A 26,000-nucleotide genomic window follows, 5' to 3' on the forward strand; every position below is an offset into this window, starting at 1 on the left:
AACCTTGGTCAAGTTACTTTTCTTCTCCGGGCCTCAGTTTCATCATCTGTAAAGTGGGGATAGTAATAGTGTCCACCTCACAGGGCATAAGGCTCGTAAAATACTTAGTGGAGCTCTCAGCACGTGGTGAGGGCTTAACAAATTTTAACTGTTATTTATTTGTGTTCATTGCCTTTTGTCTAGAATATAAGCTATTGGCCCATTATCCAGGGAACAAGCTCAATGCTATTCAGGTCAATGGGGGGTGGCAGGAAAATACAAAAAAATAAAATCCACAGAGAACTATGTTTTCCATTAATTATAGACTTCTAGACATTCAGGAACGGAAAGGACCTTAAAAGTCATCACTCCAACCCCTTATACCTCATATTCTCAATTCCATGCAAGAGGGGATCCAAGTGGTGGCTTCTAAACATCTGTGGCCACCATCAACATCTTATTAAAATTCAGATTCATGGGCTCTGCTCTGCAGATATGCAAAAGCTTTAGGTCTGGAGAATGGTTAGGAATCGGCATTGTAATTGGTTCCCTAGGGGGTACTTTTGGCCTCAGAGAAGCATCTGCTACTGGTTCAGATCACGGGTTCTGGAGCTACTCAGGCCAGGAACCTAGGATACTATATATACTCTAGGGGACTTGGACCAGAGCCTCAGTTTACTTGTCTGTAAACTGGGGATATTAATAACACCTCCCTCTTAGGGTTGCTGAAGAGATTATATAAGATATACATATGCTAGGGACTTCCCTGGCGGTCCAGTGGTTATGACTCCGTGCTTCCAATGGAGGTGGCGTGGGTTCGATCCCTGGTCGGGGAACTGAGGTCCCACATGCCATGCAGCAGCAGCAGCCAAAAAATAAACAACGACAATGTGATTAAAGCAGCCAAGATGACTAAATATAATGCCACAAAAACTCAAAAAAAAAGGCTATATATGCTACCTATATATTTACTGTATATAAGTATATATAGCATTTAGGCTTGCCCTTGGCATGCTGAGTGCTACGTATTAAACATCATTACTCCTGAGTCCATACACGTGGACACCTGCCTTTCCTAGACCTTTCATGAAGGGGAGCCCACTACCATCTAAAGCAGCCTTTTTCATCTCTGGACTTCTCTACCTGAGAAGCCTCCTTATGTTCGTTGAAATCTGTTTCCCTCTTTATATCCAGCAGTTCAAGCTCTATCCTCAGGGTCCAACTTGCACAAGCACCTTCTTTCACATGCCAGAAGTTCAAATATTGGAAGACAGAGGTTCAGCCCCTGAGAAGACTCTAACCAAATCAGGCAGATCAGCGAGTCCCCAGGTCTTATCCTGAAGGAGACAAAGCAAGTCTATTTGTCAGTGGCCCTGGCAGTTTCTCTGTTCCAGGCCCACAGCATCTAACCCCATTTGTCAGTAGGTTTCAGGTTCCAAAGAAGTCCCAGTGTGATGTAGCTGAGTACCTGGGACGGAGCTAAGGGGTGCTGGTCGTCAGTTTTGTTGACTGAGTTTCCCAAACCCGAGGACACTTGTTATAACTCGGCCCTTTGCTGCTTAGCTTTGCAAATGGGCCTCCCTGTGTGGCTGTTTTCCTCTACTGATTGGAAGAGTGGGGGGTCAGGGTGAGGAGGTGAATAATAGAAGCTTCGGCACCCCACTGCCCACCCACCCTGCTGTACCCCCTGGTCCAAGCCGCCATCACTTCTCACTCAGCTGACCACACAGTCTCCCTGCTCTCTCTCCCCATCTTTGTGTGTTAATCATGCTTTTTATTTTCTATGTTCTGATGTTTTGACATCTTAGGGCCTCAAAGGTCCTGGAGGGCACTCCCCTCCCAGGGTTAATTAGTAAATAACTCACCTGCCAGTGTACTTTTCGTGTGCAAACCAAGCAATCCAGACCCATTAATGCACCTGCCCTAATCACTCCAGAGCCAAATCCCAGACAACTGGAGACAGTCCCTACGCTCAGAGCCTGGAGAAATTACTTAGACGAGCCAATCCTCAGCCTGGTGACCCTGCGTCACCTTTTCCTTCCTATGGAAACCACAGTAAAGACTCTTGCCCTCATTTCCCCCTCACTCTTGCCTCGTTATTGACGCTGGTGCTTTCCCATTGGGCTTCCCAGGTGCCATGTGCTTTCCCCTCTTCTTGGAATCTGTGAGTATAACAGAGTCTAATCTTTTCAAAGGCAGTTGTCTCCTGATCTGTTTGCCTTGCCACACCTAAATAATAATAAAACCTGTATTTTAGGGACTCCACTGGCAGTGCAGTGGTTAAGACTGCCCTTCCAATTCAGGGGGCACGGGTTCGATCACTGGTCAGGGAACAAGATCCCACATGCTGCGGGGCCAATAAATGAATAAATAAATTAAGTGTGACACACAAAATATTTTTTTAAAACCTATATTTTAAAACAGTCTCCCCAATCTGTTCCTCTTCTTGTAGAAAAATGTGCCTGAATGATCTTCCCTAAATCAACTCTGATAATCTTCCACTGTGTCACCCCTACTTGAAACCTTTCAGTGGCATCCCATTGGTCTTAGGATAACATGAAAAATCCTCCCTGTGGTCTCCAGAGCTCTCTATAATTCAGCCTGTTTCTCTGACCTCGACTCCTTGGTCCTACCTCCGGATCTTTGCACTGGCTGTTCTCTCTCCTCCTCCCCTGTCTGTGTGGGACTCTCCTGGTTCTCAGACCTCAGGGAAGTCTAACCTGACTACTCTTCCCTCCAGTCATTCTCTATCTTGGCACCCTGTCTGTTTCCCTCTCAAGATTCATTCATTTGCAAATGTATAATGATTTCTTGTTACTAGTACGTTAACTGTCTTCCCAGCTAGGGCATCTACTTCAGGAGGGCAGGTGTATTGTATCTCCTATTGTATCCCAACCTTCAGCACATAGTCAGCACTCAGTAAACTTATTTCTCCATGGCAACCCCGTGAGATAGGAATTACCATTTCCCTTCTACCAGCAGGAAACTGAGACTCAGAGAAGTAAAGTAACCTAACCTCATAGCTACTGAATGGGGTGGGCAGGGGATTCACACCCAAATCAGTCTGTTTGCAGAGTTGGGCTCTTCTTTCTATGACAGTCCCCCTCTCTTCAGACATTAAATGCTACCCTGTAATAGTCACACCTAGGTACAAGCTTCCTTTTCAGTCTGATAGATTCACGAACTCAGGGGATAAATATCCGGAAGCTGAGATAAAAAGAAATCAAGTCTTTACCCTAGTCAAGTCTCAGACCCTAACTTAAGGTACGGAGGTGAATTACATCATGGTACAAGCGAGATCTTTGGGTTGACAGCTATTTCCTCAAGCTCTTATCTTCTTTCAGTAGCAAAATTATGTAAAACAAATGTTCCCTGCTATTTTGGTAAATTATATGCTATATATACACAACAAATGCCAAGAAATTAGCCAGCTTGTTTCGAAGCCCTCATATATTTAACATATGCCACTGCTATTTTCTTTTTCTGTCATATTACTTTTTCTTTTCCCTCGGGAAATCTTGGCACATGTAGCTGATAACTGCTTTCAGGAACCCAGCCGATTCAAAATGTAGTCTGGCTTTCTGACTATAATTTAATGTCAGAGGTCTCTCTTTACATTCGTCTTAAAACAAGTTCTAATAAATAAAGGTCCCTGGCTTCTAGTGAATTGCCAGAGAAGGAATGTGAACTCATCCTGGTTTAAAATTCCAGGGAGCTAAGCCATTTTCTCAAAGTCAAATTTCACAAAGGTCAGTGTACTCCACGCTCAAGGCAGAAAGGTGACTTGAACCAAGCTGGGTTGGAGGAAAGCCAATATTGACACCATGCTCCTCAGTTTCCCGTTCGTCAATCTCAGTTAATCTTCACGGCCGTCCTGCAAGCCTGTCCTCATCCCATTTCACAGCCCAACAAGTCTGTAACATGCTTAGCTGATGTTATAAGACCAACAAGAGCTCTGTGAATAGTCGCTATTGTGATTTACATTGATTATTTAACTAATAGATGTGCAGGTTAAAAAATTTACATATTGCAGTGGGATCCACAATGAAAAGTTAAAAAAAAAATTTCTTTTCCTTAAAACTCCCCATTCCCATCCAATCCTCCTTCCCAGAAGCAACCAGTCTTAGGCTTCTTAAGTATCCTTCCAGAATGTTCGACTGTAGAACCAAAAATATTCTTGAGCCCACTTGAACATGCACACAAATTCACTAGGGACCTGGTTATAAAATGCAGATGCTGATTCAGTAGATCTGGGTCAGGGCCCGAGACTCAGCATTTCTACCACATCCCTAGGGGAGGCTGGGGCCTCTGGTTCAAGACCACACTTAAGTCTTAGTACCGAGGACCTAGATCACGGGACCATAGTCTAGCACATTTAATAAGGAGCCCCAGAGGGAATTCCCTGGTGGTCCAGTGATTAGGACTCAGCACTCTCACTGCCGGAAGCCCAGGTTTGATACCCGGTTGAGGAACTAAGATCCCGCAAGCTGCATGGTGCAGCCGAAAAAAGAAATGAGTCCCAGCAATCTTTTCCTGTTGGTTCTTGCAACCAACGTGTGAGTGTGTTTATTGTGTGTGTGTTTATTGCGTTAAAATATACATAATAAAGTTTACCATTTCAACAATTTAAATTGTACAGTTAGCGGTATGAATTACATTCACAATGTTGTGTTACCTTTCCCGCCACCCATCTCCAGAATTTTCTTATCTTTCGCAACTGAAACTTTGTACCCATTAACCACTAACTCCCCATTCCCCTCCGCACCGCCCCCCATCACCTGGTGACCACTGTTGTACTTTCTCTCTCTGTGAATTTGACTATTCTAGGCCCTCTCAGATAGGTGGACTCGTACAATAATTGTCCTTTCGTGTTGGGCTTATTTCACTTAGCACTATGTCTTCAAAGTACATCCATGTTGTAGCACGGGTCAGAATTTCCATCCTTTTTAAGACTGAATAATATTCCATTGTATGGATAGACCACACTTTGTTTCTCCATTCATCCACTGATGACCACTCAAGTTGTTTCCACCTTCGGCTAATGTGGTACAGATCAATATAAATAAAAATTTTTTTTAACATTTTCTTTAGTGGATGTGCCATCATCTATCTAATTACTCCTTTCCTGAAGATTGTTTCCGGTTTGGTATCACCGCAGCAAAGCTGCAAAGAGTGTGCTAGCACCAGAAGAGAATACAGCAGAGTGGCTGGGAGCAGGGACACTGAAATCCAATGGCTTTGCCAAAGCCTAGACACTTACTGTGTGACCTTGGGCAAGCTCCCAGCCCCACTGTGCTTGAGTGTCCTCATCTGTAAAAAGGGGACAATGAAAGTGGGAATAAATAAGATAATCGATGCACAGTGCAAACACTAGACTTGACACACGCAAGCTAACAGTCCATATCTGCTGTTATTTGTAGGGTAAATCGTTGCCTACTGTGGCTGTCCCCACAATGAACTGCCAGCAGAACGCATGCTGGGGGAGAGCTCAAAGCACTGAAAAATTTGAAAGGTAACACAGATTACCTTCCCAAAAGGTTGCAGTGGTCGCTATTAGTCACAGAAGGAAGCACAGAGCCTTGGACGGTCCTGGAGGAGAGGATGTGATGGGAGGGAGAGTGTCAGAGGCCACAAAGCCGTCTCCTTCTGTGACGTTACCTGCAGAGTCAAGGGCGAGCCATGGGCCTTCCCCTCACCCCTGAAAAGGCATTGATAATGCACATGAATGTTCATTTCCTTACTGCGCTTAATAATTCTCTACATTTCTATCTTCTACAAACAGCTTGGGGACTATTTATGTTTTTGATTTGCGAGGTTGCTTCCTGGGGACAGGGTGTCCTACTCCTTTGTTGTTCCCTCCCTGGAGCCCACTTCGCACCACCCCTTGGTGGCTTGCAGAGTTGAAATGTCACCCTCCGCCCCCGTCAGCCTCTCACTGCATCAGGTTCGTTTTATTTGCAGCTTTCCTCACAATGTGCAGGAATATCTATGTAGTAGTATATACATCTACATGTATTATATTTAAATACGTATTTATTTATATTTACAAATATACTTAGAAACATTAATTTATATATTGATCTATAAATGTATAAATATATATAAATTTATAACTATATACAAATATATATTTATATACATATGTAATTATTTGCATATAAAAATTACAAAATACATGTGGATATATACATAAAATTTTTTATTGAGGTATAGTTGATTTACAATATTATGTTGGTTTCAGGTGTACAACATAGTGATTCACAACTTTTAAAGATTAGACTCCATTTATATTATTATAAAATATTGGCTGTATTCCCTGTGCTGTATAATATATCCTTGTTGCTTATCTTTTTTTTTTTTTTGAAGATGTTGGGGATAGGAGTTTATTAATTTATTTTATTTATTTTTGCTGTGTTGGGTCTTCGTTTCTGTGCGAGGGCTTTCTCTAGTTGCGGCAAGCGGGGGCCACTCTTCATCGCGGTGCGCGGGCCTCTCACTGTCACGGCCTCCCTTGTTGCGGAGCACAGGCTCCAGACGCGCAGGCTCAGTAGTTGTGGCTCACAGGCCTAGTTGCTCCACGGCATGTGGGATCTTCCGAGACCGGGGCTCGAACCCGTGTCCCCTGCATTGGCAGGCAGATTCTCTACCGCTGCGCCACCAGGGAAGCCCTGCTTATCTATTTTATACATAGTAGTTTATATCTCAATCCCATACCCCTATCTTGTCCCTACCCCCTTCCCTCTCCCCACTGGTAACCACTTGCTTGTTCTCTATATCCACAGGTCTGTTTCTTTTTTGTTACATTCACTAGTTTGTTTCATCTTTTAGATTCCACATATAAGTGATAACATACAGTATTTGTCTTTCTCTGTCAGACTTATTTCACTAAGAAGTAATAATATCCATGGCAGTGCTAAGGGTTGAGGGTTTGGGGCTTTTGGGGGGAGGGGGAATGACAAAATACACATAAGATAAAATTTACCATTTTAACCATTTTTAAGAGTACAGTTCTGTGGCATTAAGGGCTTCACATTGTTGTGCAGCCATCACTACCATCCATCTCCGGAAAGTTTTCATCGTCCCAAACTGAAACTGTACCTATTGAACACTAAGTCCCCATTCCTTCCTCTCCCAACCCCTGAAACCACCATTCTACTTTCTGTTTCTGAATTTGACTAAGTATCTTATATGAGTGGAGTAATGCAGTATTTGTCTTTTGGGGACTGGCATATTTCACTTATTAGCATGTCTTCGAGGTTCATCCATATTACAGCATGTGTCAGAATTTCCTTCCTTTTTTGTTTCTGTTTTTTGTTTGTTTTTTGGCTGTGCAGCTTGTGAGATCTCAGTTCCCTCACCAGGGATTGAACCTGGGCCCTTGACAGTGAAAGCACAGAGACCTAACCACTGGACCACCAGGGAATTCCCCTTTCCCTTCCTTTTTTGAAACTGAATAATATTCCATTTTATGTATAGACTGTATTTAGCTTGTCCACTCATCCACTGATGGACACCTGGGTTGTTTTCACCTTTGGGCTATCGTGAATAGTGCTGCTGTGAACATGGACGTTGTACAACCTTCACCTCTATCTAATTCCAGAACATTTTCATCACCGCAAAAGGAAATTCTGTACCCATTAGGCAGTCACTCCCCATCCCTCTTTCCCCCGCCCCTGGCAACCACTGATCTGCTTTCTGTCTCTATGAAGTTGCTTCACATAAATGGAATCATACATGTGTGACTCTCTGTGTCTGGCTTCTTTCACTCAGCATCGTGTTTCAAGGTTCATCTGTGTTGTAGCTTGTGACAGTGATTTGAGGACTTTTTACAGTAGTTATGCTGGAGGCTGCTCACAGAAGCTCTAGTGAGCAGATTGTTAAATATTCAGAACATCTCAGAGCCTGTTATTTAACCATTGAGAGCTTAAAATTGGTCACAGTGGGAGTATTTACCCCACAGATATTGGCAAATGCTACACATCAGTATGGTTTGGGGGCTTTGAGACTCAGTTTGTAGGCACTGGCTTCAGAGCATCCCCATAATCCCCATCAGCATCCCTCCAGAGCTACCCCCAAATAAATTTTGGGGTAGCCAAAAACTTCGTTTACAAAGAACCCGAACGAACTTTTTGGCCAACACAATGCATACTGTGAATAAAATGGTGCTCTTGCTGTAAAAGTGTTGCTTAAATGAAGCCCCAGATTCCAACTTCATGCCAGATATCTAAGCCTAAGGCAGTCTGTCTCCTGGCCTTTGCTCCCATGTGACACCTGCCTTCCAGCTGCAAAGGAAGCCCCAGCTCTGAACTGCAGGGATGTTTGTCTGAGTCCCGTGCCACAGGGGTTCTGGGCCTCTCCGGTGAGGAGGGTAAGCTGCAGGCACCCAGTTCAGCCAACAGAGTAGGAGCCTCCGCCCCTCAGCAGTAGGGGTGGGGAAGGTGGGGTGGGCAGAATTGTTTGCCTGCCTCTAGTGCGCTAATTCGGTCGCTGGATCAGCCAGAGCAGCACCACCTGGGAACGTGCTGGAAATGCAAAATCTCAGTCTCCAACCGAGACTTCCTGAGTCACACCTTCTTGGAGTGGGGCCCCGAATTCTGTGTTGTGACCAGCCCCGCAGGGATTTCGAGGCTCCGACCAGCTCAAGAGCCCCTGCACAAATGTGACAACGTGAAGAGCTGTCAGCCAGGCTGGAATCGAGCGGTGCCTTTCGATTCCTGCTCCAGGTCACGTCGTTATCCACTCCCTGGCAAGCCCACGCACACAGGGCAGTTGAGTTTGGGCTTCACATTCATTCCCCAGATACAGGTGAATGCTCGCGAGAGGCGCTGATGCTTAGTGATTAGGACCCAGGGCTCTAATACCAAAGATATCCAGGCTGAAGCCTCAGTTCTTTCAAGCTGTGTGACCTCAGGCAAGTGTCTTAACCTCTCTGAGCATTTGTTTTCTCATCAGTACAATGGGGATAATAACATTAACTAATTCATAGGTTGATCATCAGGGTAACTAACAGGAGTTAATGTAAAAGGCATAGCTCTTAGCACTTAATAAGTGCTCAATAAATAGCTGTATGGTTGGAGGGCTATTATTTGTAGCAGATACCCTTGGTGCCTGTCCCAGATTCCCTTTACCAGATTGATCATTCCCCCAGCTGCTGCCAATCATGGGTGCTCACAGCTCACAGCTGCAGTCACCTCTGGAGGGTTTCCTTTGACTGAGGGGAGCCACTTCACCTGGGGATACCTGGGAAGTTATGCCTTCCATCTCTGGGGTGGCATGACCAGTGATTGACTGATTCGAGCCAAGCCCCCAGACCTCTGGGTGGGACAATCTCCATGGTACAATTCACACTCCAGAGCTCCCTGTGGATCACATTTCGTACAATGGAACATTATCCAGCCTTTAAAAGGATGGAAATTCTGACACATGTAACAAGATGAATGAACCTTGAAGATGTTAAGTGAAATAAGCCAATCACGAAAAGACAACTACTGTATGATTCCATTTATGTGGGGTCCCTAGAATAGTCAAATTCATAGAGGCAAAAAGTAGAATCGTTCTTGCCAGGGGCTGGTGGGGAAAGGGGATTGGAAGTTAGTGTTTAGTGGGTACAGAGTTTCAGTTTGGGAAGATGAAAAAGTTCTGGAAATGGACAGTGGTGATGGTTGCACAATATTGTAAATGTATTTAATGCCACAGAACTCTACACTTAAACAGGGTTACAATGTTGAATTTAATGTTATGTGTATTTTACCACAGTTGAAAAAAGAGAATCCCATTTTAGGCTTTGCTTCTAAGGAATTCGACCTATGACAAAACTATTACACCTAATTTATAGCAAGGTAAACTGAGGCTCAGAGTGACTATAGGTATATCTTATGCTGTGGGGATGGTAATGGTCACCACCTATCAGGGTTATTGTGAGGGTGAAGTCCAATAACGATGCCTGTAAAGAGCACTGATCAAGAAAGAGTATTAACGATGAAAATGTGAGAGAGAGAGACTGGAAAAGAGACATGGTGGCTTCAACTGAATTATGGTCAAATGTTGGCAATTTCGTATGGTTCAACCTACTAGTAGTGTCTAGTCTTTAAGTGGGACAGCAGAATCAAAGACATTTCTCTCATTGATATCTATTCAATCTTATATTCTTTTTTTTTTTTGCGGTACGCGGGCCTCTCACTGCTGTGGCCTCTCCCGTTGCGGAGCAATGTAGTTTTTTTGTTTTGTTTTGTTTTGTTTTGTTTCCCGGATGCTCAGGCTCAGTGGCCATGGCTCACAGGCCCAGCTGCTCCGCAGCATGTGGGATCTTCCCGGACTGGGGCACGAACCCGTGTCCCCTGCATCGGCAGGCGGACTCTCAACCACTGCGCCACCAGGGAAGCCCAATCTTATATTCTTTAAATATTTCAAAATAAAAGATTTTGGATGCAGGGAATGGAGTAAATGGGGAGTAATGGAAGGGTTTGAATGGTATCCTGTCTTTGGCCAGAAACATGAGGTTTTGATCAGACAGACCTGGGGGTGAACCCTGACTCCATGCCTTTTTAGCTCTGTGACCAGGGGTAAGTCCTGTGACTTCTGGGGCCTCAGTTTTCTTATCTGTAAAATGGTGATAATAATACCAACCTAATAGAGCTGTCGTGCCGAACGAGTGCATGGAAAGCAACACCTAGAACGAGGCACAGATGCTGCTAGACGGTGGTGGGCGTGGTGGAGAGTGCAGTGGTGGTAGTGGATGGGATGGAGTGTTTGCTCCAAGCTTCAATCCCAGCCGATCCGCCTGCAAACCCTGTGCTCTACACTCTGCCGCGTATTTCCAACACAAGATGAGATTGACAACTGGAGCTTTCCAAGCCCAGCCTTGCAATCAAATGGAGTTTCAGGTATTTACAAAATTGCCGTGATTTCATCTGTCTTTTCTCCAAATTCACAAGCAGGGAATGTTCGCCAGGCTTCTGGAATCTGAAGATTTACCCTTTCTATGCCAGAGTACCAGTTATTCTTGGTGAGATGTATGGAATAATGCAATAATTAATTGATGATGATGTTGATAGCAATATTTTTTACTTAGAAATTTCTCCATTTTTACCTTTTAAAAACGTTGCCCAGATTTGCCCTCCAGTCCCTCATCAGCCCTCTGCCCTTCATGCCCATGTCATCGCAGACTCCGTTTTTCAAAGCTCTGGGAGAAATGGGCATTACTCGTTCCATATGACTCTGTCCTGGGAGGGTAGGGACTCATCTCTCCTGTTACTGCCGTCACCCTGAAACTCACCACAGGGCTGACAGAGAGCAGGAGTTTTGTGTTTGGGGGTGAGGAAATTGGAGGAGACATGTATTTTTTTTTTTTTTTGAGACATGTATTTTTGCCTCTGAGTCCCAGATTAAGAAGTTGCTGCTCAGAAAAGTCAAGGCGTTTCCCAAAGTAACAAGAAGCAGCACAGTGTGAAGGAATGTATTGTGTTGAGAGTGGAGTCCATGGGGTCTCAAACTCAAATGCCTACAGAGCCAGACAAAGGGGACGCAGTGCCAAGTGAGTGGAACACAGAGCAAGTATAAAGATAAGTGGCAGGAGACTGTCAGGGCTGGAGGTTATTTGGAGAGGACAAGACTGTGGTCACCTGTGCATTGTGTGTCCCATCTACAGGGGATACACTGCCCTGGTCTAGCCACGTTGGTCCCTTATTAGAATGTGTGCCCCAGATGGCCAGATATTCTACTTTGAAAGAGATGTCGGGAATCTGGATTTTTATGTGAATTCTCCTAATTTTAAAACATTGGCATACACTTTAAATAAAAAAAAAAAAACAACTGTGTGGGCAACTTTTGGTGGGCATAATGTTACCCTTAGGTGACCAAATTGTTACTTCCATTAGATATAGATAGAGGAATGTAAATTCTGAAACACATGTACTTCCAGCCAGTTTTTAGGTCTAGTGCAAGGATATCCTTATTCACATAACTTACCATGTGAACAGGGCTCCCCCTGGAGTTGTGCAGTGCCCAACCCATCCAACTGTACTAGGCAGCCCTTAAAGTTGTCACCCTCCCCACAGTCCAACTCAACAGAAATGCCCACCCCCACCTCTCCTCCACCCACTCAACTCTCTAGACCATGAGAGAAAGCTTGTCACCTGTCTTGGACACAACAGCTATACTGCAAGGCCATTGAGGAGGAGTTCTAGCCATCATGACCAGATTTGCTCTGTCCTCTAGGGTGGTGAAATTCCGTCGCACAGGCGAGAGTGCAAGGTCAGAGGACGACACGGCTTCGGGAGAGCATGAGGTCCAGATTGAAGGGGTCCGTGCAGGCCTAGAGGCCGTCGAGCTGGATGATGGGGCAGCTGTGCCTAAGGAGTTTGCCAATCCCACCGACGGTGAGGGGACCCTGCAGTTGGGGCATCGGCCCAGGCCACAGTCAGGGGCTCTGAGGCACCAGGGTTGCCTCTCCAGGTGGTATGCTCAGAGGGATCTTGTGAAGGGGCAGGTAGGAGGGCCTGGAGGCCAGGGGTGACACTGGAAGTGTGGGGCTGGACCTACATGGCTTTCTTCAGCAGGCAAGGTTATATTATAATCCCTGACAGTCAACAACATTGACTAACACTTGGCTGAGGATGGCAGCCACAATGATGATGATGATGATGATGATAATGGTGATAGAGATGATAATGATGATGATGATGAGATGGTGATGGTGATGATGATGGTGATAGAGATGATAATGATGATGAGATGGTGATGGTGATGATGATGGTGATGGTGATGGTGATAATGAGGGTGGTGGAGGTGATGATGATGGTGATGGTGATAGAGATGATAATGATGATGATGATGAGATGGTGATGGTGATGGTGATAATGAGGGTGGTGGAGGTGATGGTGATGGTGATGATGATGGTGCTGATGATAATGTAATGATGATGGTGGCAATGGTGATTGTGAAGATGACAGTAGTGATTAGAGCAGCAGACACAGGCTGAGGATTTACTCTGTGCCAGGCACTCTTCTAAGCACTTTACACATATTACCCATTTAATCTTCACAACAGTTCCAGTTGGAAGTATTACGATTATCTTTCCCATTTTCCAGGAGAGGACACAGAAGTACAGAAGGTTAAGTATCTTGCCCAGGGTCACACAGCTAGAACTTAGCCAAGCTGGATTTACACCCAGGAAATCTGGCCTCAGAGCCCACATTCCTACCCATGACCCTGTGCTTCCTCTGAATACAGATGGTCAAACAAGAGACTTGAAGCGGTGCTAGGGAACCTGGTCTCCCCTCACCACCTGACGATGCTGATGGATGAAAACATTCAATGCATCCCTGAAAGAGATTCCCAACAAGAGAGAGGATTAGTGGCTTGAGTCCAAGGCCTGTTGTTGGCAGCTCTAAGGAGGCAATGACTGGGGAGGAAGGGGAGGCAGAGGTTAGAAGCAGTGGCTTCAGGCTCAGGCTGATCTGGGCTCAATTCCCAGATCTCAGTGTGCCAGCTACATTAACAGTGGGCAAGTTCATGTCCTCCTCTGTAAAATGGGGCTAAGACTGAGCCTTAACTACTTGTTGTGACAGGGAGTAAATGAGATAATGTACATCAAGCTCTTAGGGCAGTGCCTGACCCACAGGGAGCACTCCATAAAGACACCATTATATTATTACTATTACTGTTCTTATTATTGATGATGTTATAGAACTCACTCTGCTTTCTCCTTAGTATGTTTACTGAAGGAAACCAGACCCTGCCGGTGTGATAAAAACCAGCTCATACTTCTAGAGAAAATTATGATTGCTATAAGGGGCCCATGATTGAAATTCTAATAAGATGACAACTCCAAGCAGAGGCTGATGAGATCCTCAGAGGCCCCACAGGAAGGCCACCCAGCATGCTCCTTTAGTATTTTTATTTTTTAGTTAACTTTTTATTTTGGACTTTTTTGGGGGGGAGCTTGCTGTGCAGCATGCGAACCTTAGTTCCCCGACCAGGGATTGAACCTGTGCCCCCTGCATTGGGAGCGCAGAGTCTTAACCACTGGACTGTCAGGGAAGTCCCTGGATTATTTTAAATTTACAGAAAAGTTGCAAAGATAGCACAGAGAGTTCTCTTGTACTCTTTTTGTCTTTCTCAAAATCTTTTTTGTCTGTTCGTTATTTTTTCATATACTCTTCATGCAGCTTCCCCTAAAGTTAACATCTTACTTAACCATGGCACACTTGTCAAAACTAAGAAATTAACACCGGTGCTATCCAGGAAACTCCAGACTTCATTCAGATTTCACCAGTTTTCCCAGCAGTGCTGTTACAGGAACCAATCCAGCACACCACATTGTATTCAGTCTTTTCGTCTTTCTCAAAACACTTATGAGCTTCTAAATTATATCCTTATTTTTTTCTGAGTATACAAATAATATGTGTTTATTTAGGAAGCATTCAGACATGATCGAAATGTACAAAAAAGTGAATGCTGACAGATAACCCTGTCGACAGTCTGTGGGCACTTAATCTTGCTTCCCGTGGTCCATCTTGCTTTGTTTTCTTAAAATTAGCAATATATACTGTATGCATCTTTCTATATCTGCCCATTTTTAAACAGATGGGTTGTATTTCATAATGTAGATATATAAACATTTAAATAAATATATAAAATAATTTAACCAATTCCCTGTTGATAGACATTCTGGGTTGTCCAATTTTTCCTTTTGTAGAAACGATGTTGCATTGGACTTTGCAGCAAGATATACCTTCATGCTTGCTGGAAGGTTTTTCTAGGATAAGTTCTAGAAGCAGCATGCACTGCCTTTAAAGAGCTTGGCCAGGGACCCCCCCACCCCCACCCAGGCCCCACACACTAGGACAACTGCAAGATGCACTGACTCCTTCCTTCACCTCCCCCTTCTCCTTCCCAGATACTTTCATGGTGGAAGATGCGGTGGAAGCCATTGGTTTTGGAAAATTTCAATGGAAGCTCTCTGTTCTCACCGGCTTGGCTTGGGCAAGTATCTCTGGGGACAGTGACCTCACCTTCAGTTTCCAAGGAACACCTGTGCTGCTCTACTGGCTTTCCATGGTCTACATGGAAGGACACAGCTCCTTCCACATAGAGCCTTTGCTTGAGTCAGCAGAGTTTGGGTTGAGTGACCCTGGGTGATAATGAAGGTCTGGGGGTTGGGGGCTGCGGAGATTAGATGTGGTTGACAATTGCCCTCAAGGAGATGTTGAAGCTTCTGGTTAATTAAGTGGTTCTCAACCCTTTGAGGCTCAGGGCTTCTATAAGATTCTGATGTCATCTGTGAGGCTCACCCTAGAAAAACATGCGCAGATCAAAATGTGCCCTCGTTTTAAGGGGCTCATGATCCCTCGTCAAACTTCCTTAATCTACCTAAAGCAAATAATGCATCTAGACCGTTAATACAATTGAAATTGATTTCTGTGACTAGTGCAAGACTGAGATTTAACTACATAGTTTTCCAAACAGTCATCAATTTCCCCACATCATTTTTCCCACTAATTTGCAGAGCCGCCTTTATCATCCACCACATTCCCACGGCTACTTGGGTTTGCTTCTTGACTCTCATTTCTGTGCCATTGCTCTGTCTCTTTAATCCAGTAAAGATACCACTATATTTAATTACCAGGGCCTCCTAGTATGTTTTAATAATGTTAAAAGGTCACTCATTAACTATACTGACAATTCTATATCAACGATGACCAAAGAGAAACTAGTTTTTAATTGAGAAAAAGGTCATTGTCTCTCTACCTCTATAAAAATGTTTTTCTGATTTTCGAAATATGATATTTTACCACTTCATTCGGGGAGTGCCCGTAAGCTTTTTCAAACACGGGAGAACACACACACACACAAAGAATGTTGAATGTCTAGTTGTCAGTTCCTGTGTGGCACCACACTGTTTTAACTACTGGAGCTTTCAGTGTTTTTTTAAAATTTAATTTATCTATTTTTTTTTTTTTTTTTTTTTTGTGGTACGCGGGCCTCTCACTGTTGTGGCCTCTTCCATTTCAGAGCACAGGCTCCAGATGCGCAGGCTCAGCGGCCATGGCTCACGGGCCCAGCCGCTCCACCGCATGTGGGATCTTCCCGGACCGGGGCACGAACCCGTGTCCCCTGCATCGGCAGGTGGACTCTCAACCACTGCACCACCAGGGAAGCCCTCTATTGTATTTTTGACCGCTCTGCAGTGGCATGTGGGATCTTACTTCCCCGCCCTGGTCAAACCCGTACCCCCTGCATTGCGAGGGTGGAGTCTTAACCACTGGACCTCCAGGGAAGTCCCAACTTTCAGTGTGTTTTGATGTGTGATAGGGCACTCAGCACAAGGTAGAAGAGGGATTTTTGTACACACTCGCTTGGGGTCATGGACTTGGTGAGGGGCCAGCCGTCCCCGGCCCGGGCAGCATCCTGGCCTCATGATGTTTGCTTGCTCCCTGCAGATGGCCGACGCCATGGAGATGATGATCCTGAGCATCCTTGCGCCGCAGCTGCACTGCGAGTGGAGGCTGCCCAGCTGGCAGGTGGCGTTGCTGACCTCGGTAGGCAGCCCAGCAGCTCTTTCCTGTTGTGCACATTTCTGGTCCCCCCAGGGTGGGGTTGGTTTCTGTAGGATGTCCCCCTCCTCCTTCTGCTGCCAAGGACTCAGCAGAAAAGACTAAACCCTGAATGGAAACACCATTACTTCAGATTCCTCCTCCCTTCTCCATCTCACGTATCCTGGCAGCTTTGCAGCCAACTCTAACCTCTCCTGGGGGTTCCAGCTACCTGGGGACCCCAGATATCCTGCTCAATTGCTAGGAAGCTGGAACACACCTGATCGTATCACTTAAATCTTATAAGCCTCACTCTTCCAAAAAGGAGATGCCAGTTCCTCCCACATGAGGGTGACTTGAGGACTGGAAACAACATAGTACGTGCTCAATAAATCGTAGGAGCTGCTGCTCCCTGGAACTAAGGCTTGGAGGAGCATGAGTCAGACGCTTAATTTTTGTCAGAGATAGTTCAATGGCAAGCTTCTAAAAGAGAGGGGAATGGCCAGGCTGGATAAGAGGGTAAAAATAATGATACCCACCAAAGCTAATGTTTATTGAGCATTTACAGTGCAAATGGCTTTATATACACTGTATACAATATATGTGCAATATACATTGTGCTTTTTAATCCTCACAACGCTATGAGGTAGGTACTGTTATGAGCTGAGGAAGATGAGTACAGAGTGCACTCACAAAAGGTCACACAGCCTAGCTAGTGGCAGTCATTGCTGACTAGGAATGCCTCCCAGAATGCTGTTTTTCTATGGACAACTGTTCTAGAATGGCCTGAGTGCCTTTGTCCTTTGGCAACAAGGCAATAAGGAACTTCATAAGCACATACATCTGGATTTTTGTGGTTTAGTTACCTTGAGATGTGTGACCTTGAATGAGACACTTTCGGCTCTATTTCATCATCTGCAAAATAGGGGTGATAACGCCTGTTTGACTTCGGATGGTCAACAAAATCCCTAGAGTGCCTAGCACATGGTAGAGGTCGGGTAAATGATTCTTCTTTCTTATATTCCTCATTCTCACTAATACCTCCTAAGGAATAATCACAGGTCTGTGTTTTTGTGATGCGAGGCCTTTTTGATCCCTTGTCATTGGTTCCTAACAGCCACCATTTATCAACGAGCACTTACATGCCAGCATCTGTGCTAGGGGTTTTCCATGCTTTACCTCTTTAACCCTCTCAACCTATGAAAGAGGTGCTGTTATTACTCCTCCCATTTCTACAGATAAGGACACTAAGTCTCAGACAGGTGCGATGACTTGCCCAAACTCACACAGCCTGTCAGAGGCAGAGGCAGGATTGAAATCAAGGCCAGGCAGACTCAGAGCCCCTGCCCCCAGCTTACTGCCCTGGATCACTTTCCTATGGTATCAGATTTGGACTCATGGGTTAGTAAAGCAGTGAAGTTCCATGGTCAAGTTTTCTGCAGAAAAGTTAGGGCACTGCAGGAGCTGCTTCAGCTGCATAAAGTACGTAAGAAGGATGAGACTGACCATCGTTGCTGTCACAGGCAATACTGTGTGAGATTACCGTAATTACTGTTATATATAACCAGTACTCTGCGGTGCCTAGGTCTCCCTTGCGAGACTGAGAATGGGGGAAAACGGGTGTTTACAGGGATGCTTGACTCTTTCGGGATGTAAGGATATCATTTAGCACATGACTAAGGTCACACTTTACCCCAAGACAGTAATCATCAAACACTTTTGCTCTCGCTAATCTAGAAAAGAATTGTATAAAAACTGTGCAGCCCCCAGGAGTCTCACAAGTTTTTAAATTGACGTTAAAACTTTAAAATTATAGTTGCAGTTTATATAATTTCTGGAGTATTGAAATATTAAAAGTTCAAATAAAGTTTTCATATCACTCTTTTTATTTTTTAAAAATTTATTTATCTATTTATTTATTTTTGGCTGTGTCAGGTCTCCGTTGCTGTGCGTGGGCTTTTTCTAGTTGTGGCGAGCGGAGGCTACTCATTGTTGTGTTGTGTGGGCTTCTCATTGCGGTGGCTTCTCTTGTTGCGGAGCATGGCTCTAGGTGCGCGGGTTTCAGTAGTTGTGGCTCACGGGCTCTAGAGCGCAGGCTCAGTAGCGCACGAGCTTAGCTGTTTGGTGTCAGGTGGGATCTTCCCAGACCAGGGCTTAAACCCATGTCCCCTGCACTGGCAGGCAGATTCTTAACCACTGCGCCACCAGGGGAGTCCCATATCACTTTTTTTTTTTTCGGACGCGCAGGCTCAGCAACCATGGCTCACGGGCCCAGCCGCTCCGCGGCATGTGGGATCTTCCCGGACCGGGGCACGAACCCGTGTCCCCTGCATCGGCAGGCGGACTCTCAATAATAGTAGATAGATAATAATAAATAAATAGATAATAATAGTACCCACTCCTTAGGGCTGCTGTGAGAATTAGGTAAGACATATGAAAAAGCATTCAGTGTGGTGTCTGACACTTGGTGAGTGCTCCGTAAAGGATAGAACAGTGAAGAGAGCTTTAGTCGGCCTGTTTGGGTTTAAGACCTGTCTCTACCCTCTCCTCCCTGGGATAAGAGCAGGTTTCTTAAAACTTCTAAACCTCAAGCTACCCATCTATAAAATGGGTATGAGCATTTATAACTCATCTGCTCTGATCAAGGGTTAACAACGGAACAAGGACTTGGCCCAGCACACAGTGAGCACTCCATGGTTGCTGTCTCTTGCTAATGGCTTACAACTCCCATCCTAACCTCCTGTCTCCTGTTTTCATATCCTCCAAACTCTACCTTGCAACCTTTAACATTTTTTTAGCCATAAAACATTTCTTGGGTTTGGTGAGAAATTGGTAAAATACTAGCTCTGCAGCCATGCAGCCTGATTCCAGCCCAGGCTGCATCACTTACACTTGTGTGACCCAGGCCATGTGACCTGCCCTCTCTGAGTCTCTGTTTCCTCATCTGTGAAATGGGGATAATAATAGCACCCGCCCCGTAGGATTGTTGTGAGGCTTAAACAGTAACATGAAGCATGTAGACTAGTATTTGCATCTCAACACAATCTCAGTAAAGCTTGCTTCATTCCTATTACAGGAGTGTGACGTCACACTTTCAATTTGGTGTTCCCTTTCTCCACGATGCTCCGTGTCATTATCTAACAGAAACTGTCTTTGCCCACACAGGTGGTCTTTGTCGGCATGATGTCCAGTTCTACCCTCTGGGGAAACATCTCAGACCAGTATGGCAGGAAAACAGTAAGGCAACTTCTCCTAAGCTCGTGTCCTCTGGGTTATCTTTGTGATGGCATCAAAGTAGCAAAACTTAACGCTGACTGAGCATTTGGTGGGGGTCTAATTAATTCAGAGATACACTGAAGGGCAAAGAGAAGACGTTGCTCTGAGGCTATGGACTCTTGAAATCACACATCCCTAGTGGGGCCCAAGGATGTGCATTTCGGAACATAGAAGATGCTGGTGGTGCCCACCCCCATCCCCTTGGCGCTCAATCTGTCTGTGCCACAGTTTCCTCATCTGTAAATGGTATAGTAATAGTCCTCCCCATAGGGCTGTTACAGGGAGTAAATGACCCTTGTGACAGAAAGCTCTTGACACAGAGGAAATGTTTCTTCAATTTCCATTATCCTTCCTATTTGCCAAGCTCACGGCGGTGCCAATAAATGGCGAGGCCGGTGTTAAAATGCAGGTGCATCTGGCTCCAGAGTTCACATCCTTCACCTTGACCTTGGCTGCTGGGAGACATCACTGAACGATTCCCTGCAATTCAGTTGATTAGTTGAACATTCATCCACCCCAAATAGATGAAGCCTGGAGGGGGGCTGCCTGCAGAGGGTTCCTCCAGATCTCCTGAGCAGCTTGCTAAATACCACACCCAACATAGAGCTGACGTGACCGGAGAGAGAGAGAGAAAGTGCCACCAGATTGTAGAGCCTCCTTCTCCCCAGCATGGAATTCTGGCCCAACCTCGTGGAGGATGGATCCGGCTCTAATTATAAAGCTTCCCCAGAACTCCTCCAGGACCAGCAGGCGAGCCAGACAGCTGGTGAGCCTTGGCAAGCTCGGAGAACCTCCTCTTAGCTCCTTGATCTTCCTTGGCTCAGATGGGAGGTTTCTGTGAGGGCGTCTGCTGCGTGACTTTGCAGGAGGATCACATATGGGGTTAGGACTCGGTGGAACGCTTTTCTTTCTTTCTTTTTTTTTTTTTGCGGTACGCGGGCCTCTCACCGTTGCGGCCTCTCCTGTTGCGGAGCACAGGCTCCGGACGCGCAGGCTCAGCGGCCATGGCTCACGGGCCCAGCCGCTCCGCGGCATGTGGGATCTTCCCGGACCGGGGCATGAACCCGTGTCCCCTGCATCAGCAGGCGGACTCTCAACCACTGCGCCACCAGGGAAGCCCCAAGAATGCTTTGATTCCTACAGAAGTTTATACAGCCTGGGGACTTGTGGCAGCCGCAGAAAGGAAGGACGACTGTGGGTGTGTGGCCTTGCGCAGTTGGAGATAAATGCATCCGGGTTCATAACGTAACTCCCCCTGTAGAGCGAGGTAACCTTGAGACAGCTGCTTTACCTCTCTGAGCCTCAGTTTTCCCATCTGCAAAATAGGGTTGACAACAGTAGGAACTCAAATGATTGCTGGGAGGATTAAATAAGAAAATGTAGGGCTTCCCTGGTGGCGCAGTGGTTGGGAGTCCGCCTGCCGATGCAGGGGACGCGGGGTCGTGCCCCGGTCCGGGAAGATCCCACATGCCGCGGAGCGGCTGGGCCCGTGAGCCATGGCCGCTGAGGCTGCGCATCTGGGGCCTGTGCTGCGCAGCGGGAGAGGCCACAACGGTGAGAGGCCCGCGTACCGCAAAAAAAAAAAAAAAAAAAAAAAAAAAGGAAAATGCATATAATACACTTAGAACAGTATTTACAGATGCATGGTTAGCCCGTGATCAATGGTAACTACTTTTGGTTGGAACTCAAAAAAGAAAGATTTAGAATGTGACCAGGTCATCCTCTAGTTCAAAGGCTACAGGACCACGTTATCTCTAAGGAGGAAAAGGAGGTGGCTGGCAGGCACTGGGCCTCTCTTTTCAATATTTTGAAGATCCTCGGGTTTCCTTGTCTGTGACTATTTTCCTTGTACTTGAGCAAGATTGGAGAGTACCAGGAGGCTTGAGCCAGACAGTCCTGCAGGTGACTGAGCAATGCTTATGGCAATGAGATCAGCATGCTCCTTTGGGGTTGCAGGCCTGGCATCCAAGTGGCAGCAAGACTTTCAGCTTCTTAGAGCAAGAGCTTAAAGCCTTTCCAGGCTCCAGGTGGCAAACAGGTGGGCCATGAGCCAGATGTGGCCCCCAGATGTCTATAATTTATCCCATGCAGTGCTTTATGGGATTTTGAATCAGTTGCCTCCATTTCAAAAATGACATATTTTTGCATAAAAGTAAAAAGAGGTGTGGGTTTTTGGAAAGCTGGGTTATCTGGCAGCTTTGGATCCACAATCTGTGATGTTAGCTTTCTGCTGGAGCTGAGGCTGGCAAGGCAGGGCAAGTTCTCTTTCATTCACCCAGGCCCACCTGTCCTTGCTGCATTTGCACCTGCATCATGTGTGTATGTTCTCTGCCAGAGGTAATGGGGAGCCATCGAAGGTCCTGGAGAGGGGGAGTGGCTCATTCAAAGTACAGCTTCGGGCATTAGAAATCCTGACTCCAGTTTTGACTCTGCTGATCCTGAACAAATCACTCAACTCTGTCGGCCCTCAACGTGCTGATTTATAAAGTTGTCATGAAAATAACGTCTTTCCACAGGCCACTGTGAGGATCCAGTGTAATGATGGGGCTGCGATTTAAGAAATACAAATGAAAGTTCCATGAAGTCAGAGACTCTGGCTGTCATGTGGCCTGCCCTAGCCCAGGACAAAGCCAAGTGCTTAGCAAACTGTAGGCTGTCAATATGTGCAGAGTGAATGGATGAATGAATGAATAATGTATATTAGGACCTCAACTGCCAGGCACACAACAGGTGCTCAATACATGTATAGTGAACAAATGAGTGAATGAATGAATGATACATTTCAGTACCTCTAGTGCTGGGCACACAGCAGGTGTTCGATACCTGTGTATTGAATGAATGAATAATATATGTCAGTATCTCTAAGTGTCTGGCATACTGCAGTCACTCAATACATGCTTATTGTTGAATGAATAACTGAATCAGCAAATTAATGAATGTATAATATCTATCCATCTATCTCTAGAGCCTGGTATACAGAGGATGCTTAATAAATATGGAAGGAAGAAAGGAAGGGAGGGAGGGAGGAAGGGAGGGAGGGGTAACAATCTAAAAGGCAGAACAGATGTTAGGTAGAATGGCAACTGTAGGTAATGAGAAGCCCAAAGGACGTTTCTGCAGAGTCCCCAAGCAGTGCTTAGATGGGGCTTGTTGGCACTGCCGGTGCCTTTGCAATAGCTATAAGACTACTTCCAAATGGCTGCTGAGTCCTCATTTTCTGGGCAGCTGGAAAGCCCTGGCATAGGCGGGCAAATGCAGAGCCAGCTGTACTCTGTACTCTATGACCTGACAGGACAGATCAGCCTGCTTGTCTTTGCTGCCTGGCAGGGGGGCACCCGGTGACCTCACTGGGATAGCACAGTTGCCAGGCAGCCCCGTGAGAGAGGCTGGGCTGCCATGTGCCAGTCTGGGTGCCCTCCTCTCTCCCCTCTCCTCTTCTCCTGCTGTTTTCCTTCTGTTCTTTTATTTTTCTCTGCTGCTAATGATGTCTTGTTAGTGATTCAAGACTCGTTGGGTTCCAAGGAAGAAAATCCCTATTAAGTTAGCTTAAGCCAAAAGAAAGGAACCAAGTATATGTGTGGCAGGTACCAATATCATAGCCCTGGGTTTAGGGGAACAGAATTGCTTTATTATTTATTAATTATTATTGTTATTCATTATTACAATAGATCCAGGTTTTCCTGGACTTCAATAATTCCTGCTCCACCTGTTCTCTTATATACTTAATATCTTTCTTTATATCAACATTTTTTAAAATCCTTAAATGCATGTTTTTTGAAAAGGAAACTTGATAGAGAGTCTTAAATGGGAAATCAATAGCAATTGCACTAAATAGGAAGCATCTGCAAAAATAAATACAAAGAAAACAATGTTATAAAATTCTAGTTGGGGGACTTCCCTGGTGGCACAGTGGTTAAGAATCTGCCTGCCAATGCAGGGGACACGGGTTCAAGCTCTGGTCCGGGAAGATCCCACATGGTGCGGAGCAACTAAGCCCGTGTGCCACAACTACTGAGCCTGCACTCTACAGCCTGCGAGCCACAACTACTGAGCCCTTGGGCCACAACTATTGAAACCCACGCGCCTAGAGCCCGTGCTCGGCAATAGGAGAAGCCAGCGCAATCAGAAGCCTGCACACCACAATGAAGAGTAGCCCCTGCTCGCGTCAACCAGAGAAAGCCCGTGCGCAGCAACGAAGACCCAACACAGCCCAAAATAAATAAATCAATTAATTAATTAAAAAAAAAAATCTAGCTGGTATGGTTGCCCCACTGCCCTCTCTGTTAAAGTGAGAGATTAGCAGATGTTTAAAAAGGTGTTAAAGACAGACCAGCAGGGTTAAGAATCCACCTGCCATTGCAGGGAACACGGGTTCAAGCTCTGGTCCAGGAAGATCCCACATGCCGTAGGACAACTAAGCCCATGAGCCACAACTACTGAAGCCCTTGCTCCGCACAAGAGAAGCCACCACAGTGAGAAGCCCGCGCACCACAGCAAAGAGTAGCCCCCGCTCACTGCAACTAGAGAAAGCCAGCGGGCAGCAACGAAGACCCAACGTAGCCAAAAATAAATAAATAAATAAATAAATTTAGAAAAGAAAGACAGACCAGCACCACATGGATACTTCCTCTTGGGCGTAATCAGACAAGTGAAGATTAAAATGAAAAGGAGATCGCCTGCTTGCAAGGTGATGCAAAGTTATTTAAAACATTCTCTCTTCCACCTAAAATCGTTTTCCAAAAGACCTGAAATCATCTGGTAGACCTCCAAATTCCCTCTCTAGTCCCTTTTAATTCATTTTCATTTTAAAGCTAAAATTAGTATGTCTCACACTTTCTCCCTGAAGCATGGGGGTATGGGGAACTGGCAGAGGGGTGAACTCAATCCTACAGATTTAGGAAGAGTGCTGCAGAGGGAGGTCTGCTCAGACCTCATGTGGCAGGTCTAAAATTCATGTTAAATTTGCATTCTACTCCATAATACATTTAGTGTTGGTTGTGTTATAAAAACTCTATTTTAAATTACATTCACCCTTAATTTTTTCTCAGTCTCTAAGGGTAATTGACACTCCAGGAATATGTACCAGGTTTGTCCTGCAGTATTGTGTTCCTAGGTGGTTTTCAACCCCATCAAATACAATGTCTTTTTTTTTTTTGGCTGCACCATGCGGCTTGCGGGATCTTAGTTCCCTGACCAGGGATCGAACGCGGGGCATGGCAGTGAAAGCACTGGGTCCTAACCACTGGACCTCCAGGGAATTCCCTACAGTGTCCCCTTTATTTAAAAAAATTATAAAAATTTTAATAGTGCCCCTAATAATCCAGAAATAATTTCAAAGATAAAATAACCTAGCCGCTTACACAGTTTTAAAAAAGAAGTCAGGGACTTCCCTGGTGGTCCAGTGGTTGGGACTTCATGCTTTCACTGCCAGAGGCAGGGGTTCAATCCTTGGCCAGAGAACTAAGATCCCGCAAGCCTTGCGGCGGGGCCAAAAAAAATTAAATAAAAAAATAAAAATAATAAAAAAGAAGTCAGTTATAATGCTCTAACTATGATACAAGGGAGAAAATTTTTAAAGGAGGTAATTAATAAATTTACTTTCAATATGCAAATATTCACACACAACTCTGCCTAGATCCTAAAAGGAAGTAATTACTATTTGCCCCAATTATAAATAAGTTTGGATTTAATGGAATCTTGTCAATGCTTTTTCTTTATATCTGACGTTTTGAAATAAGATTCAGGTCAATCTATTCATAGATACACATAGAAGCCCTATGAATGCAGACAGATGCTGAAGTGTTCCCTCAGTCACTCAACTATGACACGCAGCGTTGCCATTGGCAACACGGTTTTCTGAAATGATGAACCATTTTGTAAAATTCTGGATCAAACAAAGTGTATCCTCCTTTGATTTACCTAGAAGTTGCATTCCTGAAAAATGACGTGACCCACCTTCCAAAATCCTGTTTATATGTAAACTAGAGTGAAGATCTAGGCGCTGATAACCATAAACAGTTTTCAGCTGCACGATGGTCGGGTGGGAAGTTTGATTCGAGCTGGTGCAGGACACAGGATAAGTCTTTATTAGGTCTCACGCGCTGTGAGACATCTAACATCTCTGGGATGTATCTGTTAAATGCCAATCATTGGGACAACCAAGAATGACCCACAGTTTTCCCCCACACCCCCTCAGGGTGGGTGCCACCC

General features: G+C 45.3%; 1 protein-coding gene across 1 annotated transcript in view; it reads left to right on the plus strand.

Annotated features, from left to right (window-relative positions):
* The window catches only part of SVOP (SV2 related protein), an 83,991-nt gene that overhangs the window by 8,840 nt on the left and 49,151 nt on the right, over nt 1–26,000 (plus strand). The window contains exons 2-5 of the mRNA XM_007448231.1: nt 12,196–12,356; nt 14,879–14,964; nt 16,422–16,520; nt 19,680–19,751. Coding sequence (XP_007448293.1) covers nt 12,196–12,356; nt 14,879–14,964; nt 16,422–16,520; nt 19,680–19,751 — 418 coding nt within the window. The remainder of the gene's footprint in view (nt 1–12,195; nt 12,357–14,878; nt 14,965–16,421; nt 16,521–19,679; nt 19,752–26,000) is intronic.

The sequence above is a fragment of the Lipotes vexillifer genome, unplaced genomic scaffold, assembly GCF_000442215.2.
Source record: "Lipotes vexillifer unplaced genomic scaffold, Lipotes_vexillifer_v1.1 scaffold236, whole genome shotgun sequence".
Taxonomy (NCBI): Eukaryota; Metazoa; Chordata; class Mammalia; order Artiodactyla; family Lipotidae; genus Lipotes; species Lipotes vexillifer.